Source organism: Neolamprologus brichardi, chromosome 4 (genome assembly GCF_056152115.1).
Source record: "Neolamprologus brichardi isolate AB-2024 chromosome 4, ASM5615211v1, whole genome shotgun sequence".
NCBI lineage: Eukaryota > Metazoa > Chordata > Actinopteri > Cichliformes > Cichlidae > Neolamprologus > Neolamprologus brichardi.
This window is the reverse complement of record NC_142107.1, coordinates 10,630,909-10,645,360: the sequence shown is the minus strand read 5'-3', so window position 1 is coordinate 10,645,360 and position 14,452 is coordinate 10,630,909. Positions and strand designations below refer to the sequence as shown.

Sequence of the window (14,452 nt, the reverse complement as noted above, 5' to 3'; positions counted from 1 at the left end):
AGGGTAATTTTTTCCTTTCTTTTCTGATATTGTAACCGTTCATACCTCAGCAATGTCCTGCTCCTGAATTGTTACACATCACAACTGCTGATGTGAAGCAGACTTTGGTGTTGTTTCGGCTTGTTGTGACCCCTCTATCACAACAAGGTCGTTGTCATTTGTTTACTGCAGCTCTAATTACATAGATGCTCAGCTAATGTAATGAAACTGACATCTTGTAATAACATTAGCTAGCTACTTGTCAACCATCCTAGCATTTCAGTCTGCGCACTGTTTTAATAAAAGGATTTATTTTTAAGTATAAGAGGTCATTATTTCATGATTGCTCACCTTACTCAATTCAGTTGAATTCTGCTGATACTGGTACCAACTCCTAAATATTTAGTGTCTTGACCTCCCCATTTAGGACTCGAGCTAACTCATCTGGAGGTCTAATGGCGCAGGAGGAATGACTCCTGCGCCATCTTTGAAGTCCACTGCCTGGTGCGCATGCCTTGTTGGTGCATTGTAATGTAAATTCTCCGTGGACTTGCAGGCATGCAGACATTGACCCAGACCCTCAAAATGACAAAATGTACACTACCACGACGAGCAGACCTTAGCAAACTTATGGATGAATATGACCAAGAATGTAGGTTACAGTTAGTTATGTGGAAGTATAAGTGGTTATGAGGCCATGTTGGCATTTGTAAGTATGTGAACAATGTTTCTTTTCCATTGTCAACATCCGGCAAGTTTATAGTATCTTGTAGCAAATGTTTGTAGGTGCGTATTAGCATCCTTTCTTAGCGATTTACAATTACACCTTAGTGGAAGCGACTGGCTACATGATATAGTGACTCCTGCCTCATATAATGCTCTTGGTCAAGAAAACGACATAGTTTGCATGCAGCTATCAGGATTAATGTACATTATACATGTGTTAGAGATGCTGTGGACAGAGTCTGCGCATTGTTTTTTATTTGCCATTAAACCTAAAGGTATCCAGTCTCCACACAGCAATAATATTGCCCTGGTTTATCTGCCAAGATGTGTCTTTGTAATCCGATCCCTCTCATGCTAAAACAGCTTTTCTGCCCAGACTTCACACAGATGTTGCTTGCCTTACACTAGCAGGGCCCTCGCAGGCTCCCCCACTCTAAAATGGCAGATCATCAGCTCGCTGTGTGGTTCAATTCTCCTTGAAGACAGGAGCAGAATATTGAAGACTACAGCTCTTTGTATAAATACATAATGATACAGTGGGCATGGCGAACTGTACAAGTTTTAGAGATGTATCCTTGTGCAACACGGGAGCTCGGTGTAATAAAAAATAAATCATGTCTCTAGTTGTTTTCAGTATTGATGCAGACATAAAAATGCAGAGGAGCTGAACTTAAGTTCTGTAGGCTGAGCCGTTTTCCTGTGTGCTGTTTTTGTTGAGGCACATTACATCAGCAGCCACCAATCCATCCCATAGTTCTAACAACCTCACTAAGATCTGTAGCCAGTTCTAATCTCCTTCTGCCTTTCCTTTTTTTTTTTCTTCTTCTTCTATTTTTTTCTCCCTCATTTCTGTGAAGCGGTTTCCTTTTTTCCCTCTCGCAGCAAAGCGTTTCTGAATTCAAATCGCTCCTTGGTGAACTCACTGAGTGCCAACTCAGTGGATGTGGAGGCGCAAACTTTGTGAGTGGCGTCATTTTTGATGTACCCCCTTGTTCCTGACAAGGTTTTTGTCACTCCGGAACAAGGGTGTATATCAAAAATGTCTTTCCAGCAGCTACCCCCACTCCTCCTCCCTCTTCCACCTCCACCCCCCAACCTGTCCCACGCAAGCCTGTACACACACACACATACACCCCAACTTCATTAGCATACATCAAGCCTCCCCAACAATGTGACAAACTTCATTTGAACGTTGAAAGTGTTGAGGGCTTGTTCCTTTCTGCTGGCAGCTGTCAAAAACCATGCCATGTGACGGTACCAAACGCAAGGGAAAGTCAAAACCACAATCTAAAGACTATATATAGATGAAATGTTGTCATTTTAAGATGACTGGGAGGGGAAAACGACTGCCGCTCCTCACAGTCTTCAAAACTAGAGAATCACGCTTCATCAAGAACAAACAAAATCTCATCTCTCAAAGAGCTTCTGAGATGAAACCAGATTTCTCTTTAGAAAGTCAACGTCCCTTTTCATTGCTCAGGGAAAATAGTGGCACACTTTTTTTCTCTGTGTTTCCCTTCCTCTCTTTTCTTTCCTATTCACTTGCATCTGCAGTCCGTCAGTGACCAAAGAACCTCATGGAAGGTTTGATCAGCAGTATTGTTCAAAGGCATCAAACATCTGTCCTAATAAGTGAGGAGCCTTTTTTCTCAGATGCCGCCACGTCTCCTTCCACCTGTCAGAAAAATAAACATGCCTTTGCTGCAAAAATCATGTTGAAAGAAAAGTAAAATGTGTTTGCGTGAAGAAAAGGAGAGATGCGAGCAGAGGGACCTCGGATAGGGCAAGAAAATGCAAAGTCGAAGAAACGGCGTCTCTTAGGAAACGAGTCAGACATCTGCGGAGAGTTAGATGCTTCTGTCTTAAATTTTAACTCCATTGTGAGACATGGTGGAGTCAGAAATTTGAATTGGTATTATACCTATTCTTGTCTGCTTTATTCTGTAACTGTTGTCTGTTAGATGCGTTGTTATGAACAAAAAAAAAAAAAGAGTCCTGCTTCCACCCACACATGTTGCATAGTAAACTATGGCTAAGCTTTAGATCAGGGAAGGCAAATGTTGTGGTCTGCTACACTGTAGAAAGAGCAGAAATACACCCTCAGGTTAAAGGAGCCCTATATATATGCTTTTCCCTATGTACTCCTATGTACTCTCTTACAGTGGTGGATGCTTAAATTAAACATGGCCAAAGTTTGAAATAATGAGGTATGTACAAGTGAGCCAAAAGCTCAGGCTTCAGGCTTCAGGCTGCTCTAAATTGTACACAAGTTTCTACTCTTGGATCCCTGTAATGTTAGTATAGACATCAGGCGCACAGCAGCCCTGCCTCTCCCACCACCACCACTGCCATCACCTGCTATTCAAACGTTCTCTTTACGAGGGGCAGCTAATCAGAAATTTGATTTAAAGCTATGCAGTTAACTTGCAATCGTATTGCCTATGAAATGGCAGCTTTGAAGATGGAGACCAGGTCTGCAATTATTCTCAGTCAACTGCTGTCTTCCGAGCGACTTTAGTGCATCAAGACGGCAATAAAATCGAGTCCGTTAGGTGGAGTCGCTCTGCTACCAATTTGCAATCAAATGAGATCAAGTTGGCAATTACTTGTAATCTGTTTGTATAAGACAAACTTGTCATCTACATAAATTTAGTGTCCATCCAGAATCTCTTGGATCCGAAACATAAATTCAACAATTCCTCCACAGATAGTGACATAGTTACTGCTGGACCGCGATTTAACTGCAGCACAACATAAGCACTTGGCAAATTTTGGTTTTATATACGATCATAACCAGAATACAACCAGTGGCCAACCAGTTATGGTGAGTCTGCTATTGCAAAGAAAAGCGTCATAGACAATGGGCACTCATCGGCGCAGCACGTTAGCAATCTGCTTGTGTTTATAAATTAGATTGCAGTTATTTGCAAAGCCTTCACCAACCTGTCTAAGAGTGATTGTAGTGAGTCTGAGTCACACCACTATTGTTTGGAGGTCGGTTACCTCCTACCAGGCAACCTGTCCAATCGCTTTGCAATGAAAAAGTTGGTTGTGCAACACCCTCAACCTCTGGGTGACCAGTTAGTCACCGCAACTACTTGCAGCCAAAAAAAGATCAATGCAATCAGCAGGAAAACGCCACTTTTCCTAATCACATGCAGGCTAGTTTTCTATTTTTACTCTTGTGCGACTGAGCTATAAAACATCTTGTTTCAGAGGATGAACTGAGGGGCTGCACAAAGGGCTCAGTGAAAGATAAACGTATTATTTTGAACTGTGACTCATCCAAAGCTGCTGTAGGACAATCCAAGAATGACAAATATGCAGCTGGAAATTTGTATAACAGGTATAATTCATCTGGATTTGAGGTGTATTTTTGTGTTTGTGTGTTCATGGAATATGTATGTGCTGTGCTGTTCCCATCATATTATTTTATGATGGGAACAGCAGCAGAAAATTCAAGTAATATTTTCTCTCGCAGCCACTCTTTCAGTGCCATAACCATGAAGTCATTGGGGCAAATGTAAGCTGTATGACCTTACCATGTCATATAATGCATGAACTTTTCAAGTTTGTCGCCCTTACGACCATATGTACATCATCCAGCCGCCGTGAAAGCGTTATTGCTGCCTTGCCGAATGTATGGGACAGAAAACGGAGACAGCATTGCCGCAAAGGAGCTTGTAATTTAGGCAAAGTGGATTTCTCGTTGCTGCGGTGACGGCACCATACATGAATCAAGAATGCAACACTGAGGAACTTGGCTTTTGAAGAATCTAAGACTTATATTCAGAGTGGTTGGTAAGGGATGTGTTTATTCAACCATTGTTTATTGCTTTGGTCTGAGGTAGTGAAGTGTGTTTTGTCTTGGCTTGCCGTTTTGTTATGACTACAGGAGCTGCTATAGATAGAGAGACATTTTGAAAATCTGCACTCCTCTTCGCTTGAGCCCATTTTTTAAAAAAATCCTGGACATTCAAATTAAAGCTTCCAAGTTTTGTTTTGTTGGTTTTTTTAGCCCTTGTTTTTTAAAGGCCTCTCTTTCAAATTATCCTTGACTTCATTCTCACACAGCGCGGACACAAAAAAAAAAGACATATTTTTGTAAACTGATGGATTCTCAGCCTGACGTTATTGGTCCAACACTTTCAAATGAATAGGGCAGACGGAGCCTGAAAAATTGGCAAAGTTGTGGCAGACTAATCTACAGCACACTGTGCCGAGACAAAGTGAGCTGCTTCATGTTGGGATCATTTATACTGGGGGTTGCTTTGAAGTGCTTCCCAATCCCTTTCATTGTGCCCAGGAAGATTAATTAGCCAAAGCCAGAACAATCAGTTAAATCCACAACAGGAAGATTATTTTAGGGAAACCAATCTTTTTTCTTTTTTTTTTCCCCTCCCCATCCACCCACCGCCCCCACCACCTCATTCACGCTCTCTTCACTTGAAAGACTGATGAGAGGTGGGGATTGTGGGGATATTCTTAACGCTAGTGGACTTTGGCTCTGTAAAACACATTATGGTCATTTAAAATGCTCAGACTCTGTCCCCTGGTTACACCTTGAAATATGTTGGGGAGGAGGGGGGCAACTGTTGCTTTTCACGGGTCGAATTAATCCCCCGAGCTCTGTTAAACTATTCATCAAGCTCTGAATTAATTGATTCAGCGACTCTTCAGAAAATGCTGTAAATGTTTTTACAATACTGTTAAAGTGCGTATCTGCGTTTGTGTGTGTGCGTGCGTGTGTGTGTGTGTCCATACATGTGTGTTTCTGGGTAAAAAGTGGGGGTTGCGCTAACCAAACCCTTTTCAACTTCTATAATCAGACTCTGGTTTAGTGGAGTGTAATTTAGCCCCAGACAGACTTCCTCCAGTCCTCCCCAGTGGAGATAGCTAGCTAGCTATTGAGCCGCTGCTGCTGCGTTTGATGTGTCCTGCCCTCCACCATGGCCCTGTCCTTTTCCAAACCCAGCTGTCTTGAGCCCATAAGTGCTTTGTGTCAGATCTCGCTGTAGTCACTATCATCCAGTAGGGGGTGTTGCGCAGAGCGAGTAATGTCAGTCTGCGGACCCCCTGTGGAGATGTGAAGGAGCTGTGAAGAGCGAGGGAATACTCTGAGCCATGAATAAAGAGGGGATACCCACAGTGTGTGTGTGCGCCTCATCTAAGGGAGTTGTTGGTTTGGCCTGAAAATGCGTACATGTGAGTGTGTCTGTGGAAAGAAAGAAATACTTATTCAGCAACAATACCACAATTGTTATCCAGTTGAGACACACCGTATAAGAGCGTCTCTGGGGCATCAGAGACAACAAGAGAGTGCATGATTACTATATATTACTTAATAAGTATTATTTGATTAATGTGGTGCCTTACTTTCTTGCTGACTATGCATCTTTCCAACCTCTGTCTTCTCAGGTAACCATGGTACATAAGGAGTATGAGGAGAAGATCAAAGGTCTGATGCCAGTGGAGCTCAGGCAGGAGCTGGAGGACACAATCAGCTCACTGAAAGCTCAGGTGAGGTTTGATCTGATAGAGGCAAAACCAGAGCAAGAAAGATGTGTTCAGTCTGTTGAACATCTCATTGAGAATCCATTCATTTTCTTCCATTAACAGCATTATAACTTATAAAGTCTTGAGCTGGGAAGTAGGTACAGCGATTTGTTGAAACATCTGCAAAAAATTAAATGGATATACAGTCTTTAGCTCTTTACCTCAGCTTTCAGTATGTGTCCATGTCTGTTTACTCTGGAGGAGGTTGTAAAACTTGGTGAAATGAGTTTGATAGTGTCCAATGAGTCAGTGAAGCTCACTTCTGTCTGATGACACTCATACTGAGCGATACTGAGGTCAGTAGTTAAGGATAGCTGCTGTTAGCTGGCATTAGTGAAAAACTTTGAAGTGGCTTTGACACTGTGGCAGGAAAAAAAAACGTCGTACAATGAGGGGATGTAATGAAAAATGGGTACCATCCTTCATATATAACTCTATAGTTTTATATCTGAAGCGGTAGACACAAATTAAAATTTTCACGACACATGAACGCCTACAAGTTCTCTTGTCTGCCTTTGACGCACTATGTACTTGGCCGGTCTTTAGCCACATACATGAAACGCCATTAGGCAGAGCGGCGATGTTCGTGTCGGCCACTGCATTCAAGCTGGCGGGGCGCCATGGAGGCTCCCATGAGCCAACAGCTGCTCCTTTGCATTTTTATGGATTATTTTTAAGTTTATGAGAGTGCATCAGTTTGTTGGAAGATGTAATTACACACTAATCTATGTATGTTATTGTATGAGTACAATATTCTTTATTTCTATTAAAGAAACTGAAAACATGACTGTATCTGTTAGTAGTTTTTAGGAATAGATCTCCAGGCTTATTCAAGGGTATTCAAAGCTCTTCTCTGGATGTTGGCTGTCTTTCATATTCTTTGTCAAGATGATCCCCCACTGCTTCAATAATGTCGAGGTTTGGGCTCTGAGGATGGCAATCCATGACTGAGAGTGATGTTTCATTGTGTGTTTTTTGGATTGGCATTGTATTTGAGTTTATTGTCATCCTGAAAAATGAATTTTTCTGCCACTCAGACACTTTCCAGATGGTACTGCTGGGTGGATTTAGTTTGCTGGGTGTAGATATACAGAAAATGGATGTAAGCTGCAAACATGCCAGATTTGATCATATCTGCTGATTTACATCCTTAACCCCCAGGCTGGTCCCACGAAACTACACAGTATGGAAGTGACTGTATGCAGATACACAACAAACCACACATAACGAAGACACGTACAAACAATATACCATCCTCAGGTAGAAGTGATCACAGATCAGGTTGGACATAAGCCATTGCCTGAGATCTGGAGAGCATTCTCTTTATTTTAACTACTAAACTAGTGCAGTGTTTACTTTCTTTTGTTGCTATTGCAGGATTTTGTGTGTTTTCACTTTCTTCTGTTATAAATCAATCAAAACTGAGGTAAAATCCTCTGTATGAAACTAGATGTAGACTTATCTGTTTGAGTGAGACCTCTCTTCCGTGCAGTTTCGGCGTAGCACTCGATCATGGCCTCGGCATTCACTTCGGACCCTGCTGATCCTCTCTGCAAATGTTAATCTCTCATTGTCTTCCCCTCAGATCAAACAGTCAGCTTTTGCATAACCGCACTCGTACGTTTCTCCTCCGAGCCGTGTCCTTTGTCTCAGCATTTACATTGTAAATAATTTCGTTGGAATAATAATAATAACAGCGTGCAGTGCAGGTCTCTATAAAACGCTCTCATCATTAACCCCTGCCTTGTTCAAATAACGCTTCCAAGATCCCGTTTCATTGGATTTGATTGCTCCGCTATCAAAAATGTTTATAAAATGCGATTCATGAACAGAGCGGCCTCTCCTCTCATTGACAGTGTCTTGGGTTTTGCACATTAAAGTGCATTATTTTTATTACATAGTTTGAGAAAGACAAAAAAAAAAAGGTGCAGAGAGTTTCCGTGTCTCTGGAGGCATCCAACCACATTTGGGTATGGTTTTGCATATACTTTCCCAGTGCGAAGTGCCAAATGAAATGCTAGAACTTGAACTGAGGTCTCCCCCACAGAAAGGAATGTACCCTCGGCTCCAGTACGGTAGTCCCAGAACAATGCGGATTCTTTTGGAGCTGTGATTATTCTGCCAGGCTCTAGATGCCGTGTAAATGTAGATGGAGTTTATTTTCACTTCAGCGAAGCACACTTCATAAATAAACCGGCACTTTGTAGCCAAACAAAAGAACGGTGCTGCCTCCTAACCTCGGCTAACCTGGGCCTGTAATCTTCCCAGCGTGCCTTAACCCCGCTGCCCTAATCTCCTGACCCCCGGCCCCTGCTGTCGTGACCCCAGGAGTCAACAACCGAGCTTTTCTTCTAAAAAAGCACAACCGACCTAAATCAATCAAACCCTTCTCCACTTCCAATTCCTGTGTCCTGATGAACCAGTTCTTGCTTCCTTCATACTGAATATATTTGAACTCTTTACCCCTTGAAAGCCAACTAGGAGTAGCTCTTGATGCTCTTTTCTAACCTGAGTGGTTTCGGTCATGTTTCAGGCCTGATTATAGATATGATTGGATTTGCAATTAGAAGTTAGTGAAGGTGGTCTCTGCCTTTGCAGTTACCCTTATAAAAACATAGAAAACTCTTCTAATGGTCACCAAACCACGTCTTTGTTTCGTTTTTAAAACTCATCATAATGGTGGAAAGAGTTGAAGATTACCCCGTGCCGTTCTCTGTTTCAGGTTAACTTCCTTCAGATGAGAGCCTCTTTGCTACAGGAAGACCTGGATGCCTGTCGCAGCAGCAGGTGAGCATGTCGATCTGAAGTAGGCCAGAGCAGTAAAACTTTATGAGAAATTAGTAAAATGACAGAAAAGGTTCTGGTAATTCATTCCCAGACTATTCTGTAATCATAATATATGAAGTTTTTGTGTTTACTGTGGACCGTTAAAAAAAGACTCTACAAGTTAGTGGAAAACCAGGATTTTTTTTGTCATTTCATTGTTTCTCTTTACTTACAATTACCTTGGTGTATTATGAATGACCATAAATCAACAGAAAATGGTGTAAAATGTATGAAAATACAGTTAAAAGGTCAAAATCCGTGTATTGAGTAACATATTTTGAAGCTGTCCAGTGGGCCAGATTAGAGTGTTTGGCGGACCGATTCTAGCCCCATGGCCTAACGTTTGACATCCCTGGTTTTGAACCTACAGAAATGCATGTGTGTAGTACACATCATAATCAGTCTGCTGCCTTGCTTTAAAGGTGCAGACGCGAGCCTTGTCTTTGACTAAGACAGCTTCCAGTCTGAAGGGCTTTAATTGCTTTCCCTGCATCCATCACGCTGTAAGAGCCATTTATGTTTTTGCAACTATATACATGTGCAGCGATGACAGCGCCCTGTCAGACAATGCCGCAGCTCACGTCTGTGTGCGCAATGCTCCCAGGACTGTCACTCACGGCAGATCACAGGAAAACTGTTATTTCCCTGCACTCTGCCCTCATTCCTAAAAGTGACTGTGAGTCAGTAAGGAGTGAGTAAATCAGAGCCGGTTTGCATTTGTGTTGAAATTACGACAACAAGTGTCTCTCTGCACAGGTAACAGCACGATAACGTCAGGCTGATCTTCCGCCCGGATATGAAGGACGGCGTCGCCGATCAGGTGTGAGCGCTGTTGGCTGTTACGAGTATTTGACACACCTGCCACGTCATCTTTTACTTTGAAAGACTGTTTTTTTTCTCCATTGGTTTAACATCTGAAATATTTATTCATTGTCAGATTTTAGTTTTGTCTTGTTCAAAAAAAAAATTCTCATGTTTTTAGCTTTTTGTATTGTTGTTTTTGATATCATTATTAACTTGATGTTTTTTTAAATATATCAACTGCTTTTAATAAAACACTTTGCTTCAGTTTTCTATTGTCCTCCTATTATTTTTTCCTTATTCCGAGCATGTTTTTCATCTTCTTCAAATACCTCATAATTAATCCCTTATTTAGGGGGAGCTGTGCCATTGCCTTTGTTTTTCAATGACCACAAAATGCATGTTAACCAAGATTAGCTGTGTAACTATAGTCCCAGACCTTGAAATCCCATCTCCCCATCACTGTTTAGCATTGCCTTTCTGCTTAAGACCCCATTTGAACTGTAAAGAGTAGTTGGGGGGGGGTTTGTGGTTGTTTCAGATAAAGACCGCCGCAAGTCGGTTGTTTGAATCTCAGGCCAAAGGCTACAGTCCTCGGCCCCAGTGTTTCTGCCTCTGCGCACCACTTTGTGTTTTTACCAGCGGCTCAAACCCAAGCCGACGATGGAGTCCGCAAAATGGTCACCCCGTCTCCAAAGTCTCCAGCTCAGAGGCTTTTTGATGATAATAACATTTGGTGGCTCCATAATGAGCCATTGTCTGTTGGGTGCTCTGTATGGTAGGTGAGGAGTGCATGGGCTCGAATTGATTTTTGGACAGTTTGGAGGTGTTATTAAATCCCTTAAATCAGATTGGATTTCAAAGAGAGGCGTTTGCGCGTATTTGCACTGGAACGGCTTTTCTTCTGACGCCCACAGTTCGCGTGTTGCCGTTGTCCGTGACCTTTTTCCCGCTGTCTCCAAATGAAACACGATTCCCTTTGCTCTGTATTTATTTGATGTGCTGATTCTGCTGCCCAGGCAGAGACCGAGGAGAAGAAGAATAGGGAAAAAAAGAGACAGAAAGGAGAGAGGAGTGTCAAACCAGCAGGAATTTAGTCTTTCAGCACAAAGCCTTTGTAGAGCGTGTTGTTTCTGGATGAAGTGCACAGAGGAAACATAGCTATTACAACACAGCATCTTCAGCGCATGCCTGTACATCTAAGGAAGTATGCGAAAGGGTGGTTTGCATGGTGTTTGTAATTACATTGCCTCTCCTCTCATTGACAGTGTCTGGGGTTTTGCACGTTAAAGTGCATTATTATTATTGCATAGTTTTAAAAAAAGAAAAAGTGCCGAGGGTTTTCGTGTCTCTGGGAGCATCCAACCCAAATGAAAGTACTTTGTACATCATTTCCAACCACTTACAGAGACGAGTTTTAATAGCAGGGACTGTATGTGAACATGGCTGCTGCTCAGTATTCAAGTTTTAGGTTGGGACGTGGTACTGAGCTCCTGAGTCTTTAAATTTCAGGTAGATCAGCTGGTGTCTTTGATCAAATTTAAAAAGAAAACTTTCATCCATCCATCACAGATTAGCTTTAAAAAAGTTGGCGTGTTTCATGGCCAGTGAGTGTTGTAAAAGCACCCGGCACACATCCTCTCGTCTTAGCCAAAAAAAAATGTTTTTCTGGGCCGTGAGCACGCATAAATTGTTTCAAAAGCAGAGCAAGGTTTTAACTTTCCATCTTTGGCTGCGGTACACAAATTCATTCTCGTGTAAATCTGAGACAGTCAGATGGGAGACATTTGATGAACTAACACAGAATCATCCAGTCTTACAGATGCTGACAGTGCAACACTGGTTTAAAAAATCTTGATAGTTGTTAATAAGTAATAATAACAGTTGCTGAATAATTTGTTTCCTAAACATTGGTTGTGTTCTTGCATTGCTTCATACATTTATGTACAGTCCCCATAAACCATTACCTACTTCCATATGTTCAGTATGGGACCATTTTGAAGGGGGCAAAGACCTCATAATCGTGTCCTTGTTGCACCATTTTCTACAGGCATTATATTTCCTTTCCACATCTCTTTACTCTTAATGCCCAAATATAAACTCATCTGCCGCTTTATTAAGGACATCTTACCTTCAGAAGTGCCTTAATTCTTCATGACTGGAGGTTCAGGAAACATGACATGACAGCATCTCTCACTTGCTGCAGCTGACTCTATTGGATTGAGATTTCCAGACTTTGAAGGCCATTTGGCTAACATGAACTCAATGTCATGTTCAAGAAACCAGATGATTTGAGCTTTGTGACATGGTGCGTTATCGTGCTGGACGCAGAAATCAGAAGATTGGCACACTGTGGTCATAAAGAGATGGACATGATCGCCAAGGCTTAAACGATACTTATTTGGTACTAAGAAAAAAATCCCCCACTACATTCCACCACAACCAGCAGTGTGAACCATTGATATAAGCCAGGATGGATCCAAGCTTTATGTTGTTTACTCCAACTCCACTGCTCTAACCCCACCATTGGCATTTTGCAGCAGAAATCGCGACTCATCAGACGAGGCAACATTTTTCCAATCTTATCCAGGTGAACTGTAGCCTGGGTTTCATTATATTATGGCAGGAGTGGCACCTGGTGTGATCTTTTGCAGTCCATCTGCCTCAAGGTTCGACATGTTGTGCGCTCAAAGATGCTCTTCTGCATACCTCAGTTGTAATAAGTGACTTACTGTTGCCTTCCTATCACCGTGAGACGGACCTCTCTGACATCAACAGGGCATTTTCTCCCAGAAAACTGCTGTTCGCTGAATATTTTCTCTCTTTCAGACCATTCTCTGTAAACTCTAGAGATGGCTGTGTGTAAAAATCCCATCATATCAGCAGTTTGTAAAATACTCATACCAACCATGCCACAATCCAGTTGTCTTAAATCACCTTTTGTCCCCTTTCTGATGCTGATTTTGAACTTCAGCAGGTCGACTTGAGCATGTCTAACACGCCTAAATGTGTTGAGAAGCTGCCCTGTGATTGGCTCATTAGATATTTGCGTTGACGAGCAGTTAAACAGGTGTACTTACTGAAGTGACAGTGAGCCTGTATAAATTCAGCTTGATTTATAGTTGCACCTTATGAGGTTGCACGCTAGCTACAGAGCCTTGGTACATAAATACAGAAACTAAGCAGCGTGTCACGACTAAGGCAGCTTTAGAGAAAACCTTACATAAACAACGTAATTATGACAAATGTAAGGATTAACACGAGGCACCATGCAACGTGAAGGAAAGAATGTAAACTTAGGTTGTGTGAGGCATGGGGGGATTAAATTCAATATGGTTGTAGTGTTGCTCTCATCCATTGAAGTGTAACAGTGAACTAAAAATCTGAATCAGCAAGAGTCCCATTAACCCAAAAATTGACGTCATCACTGTAACTGATGCAACCGAGCCGACACACATGGTATTTATTAGCTGCTGTTTCCTGAACCTGCGCCTGCTGATGGGTATTTGCTTCAAATGGTAACAATATCTGCGTCCTCTTTTTACATCAAAAAGAGATGTTTTACGCCCGGATATTGTTTCCTGGGTGATTTCTTTTACTGTAAACACGAGAACTGACAGAAGTAGGTGCAAAATTTAAAAAAAAAAAAAAGTTGGAGATCAAGCCACATCTGGTTTAACCTCTGCATAAAGATCATCTATAAAAATTGTCAAACACCCACTCCCGGGTCTGTCATTAGAAAGAGGGCTGCAGACGCGGTTAGACAATAAGACGGGCACTTTGTTTGAAGCATACGGAGCTATTAAGGTTGGCTGTAGATCTAAAGGTTAATGTGTTCTTGGGCTTATTTAGCAGAAGCCCGTTTTCCTCATTTACACCCAAATAGGCTCCAGCCATAACCTTTCCTTTAATCTGTGTTATTACTCAGACATAGTTTCACTCTAATTGATTGTCCACCAACCAAATTACCTCCATAATTGTGCTTGTGTAAATACAAGCCATGAATGTCATTTCCACAGAGCCGACATGGCCCCATTAAGGATCAAAGCCCTCGCTTCCTCTCGGCTATCTCCACATCAGACAAGCGGACTGTTATGTGACAACAGTGAAGGGCAGTTAGGCAGCACCAGAGGTTTCCACTCATCCACCGTGTTCTTCCTTGCTGCTGCTGCTGCCTCCGCCGCTGCTCACGGCTGATTGACTTGGTGTTCGCTCGCTCTGTGGTATAGTATCACTTCCTGTTCCTGCTCAAACACAGTGGTGTTTCTGAGTAGCTTATTTGCTTAGCAGTTTAATTAACAACTTCTAAATACATTCTTTTTTTCACAGTATAATCTTCACGTGCTTCATCCGAAGCACACTTTCTGTGTACTCACTACCTAATTTATAGCCAAAGTATTCACTCACTGTCACTCACTGTCTCTGTACTGTTTCGCTAGCTTAGCTCGTAGCCGACCCGTTAGCACCATGGCTACTTCACCTGTCCCTTCTGCACTTTCTTGCTCATTGTGTCAGATGTTTAGTTACTCCTCGGCCTCCTTTAGCGGTAATGATATCTGTAACA

The 14,452-nt window shown here is 42.1% G+C and overlaps 1 protein-coding gene across 8 annotated transcripts in view; it reads left to right on the top strand.

Annotated features, from left to right (window-relative positions):
- The window catches only part of cep112 (centrosomal protein 112), a 120,340-nt gene extending 110,179 nt beyond the window's left edge, over nt 1-10,161 (top strand). For 7 of the 8 annotated variants that reach the window (XM_006791480.3, XM_035907924.2, XM_006791479.3 and 4 more), the window contains 3 exons: nt 6,124-6,225; nt 8,984-9,048; nt 9,510-9,816. In XM_006791480.3, coding sequence (XP_006791543.2) covers nt 6,124-6,225; nt 8,984-9,048; nt 9,510-9,534 — 192 coding nt within the window. In that variant the 3' untranslated portion in view covers nt 9,535-9,816. Of the gene's footprint in view, nt 1-6,123; nt 6,226-8,983; nt 9,049-9,509; nt 9,817-9,843 lie in introns of those variants that run through there. The other variant, XM_006791481.3, reaches the window with a different exon arrangement.
- The last annotated feature ends 4,291 nt before the right edge of the window (nt 10,162-14,452 follow it).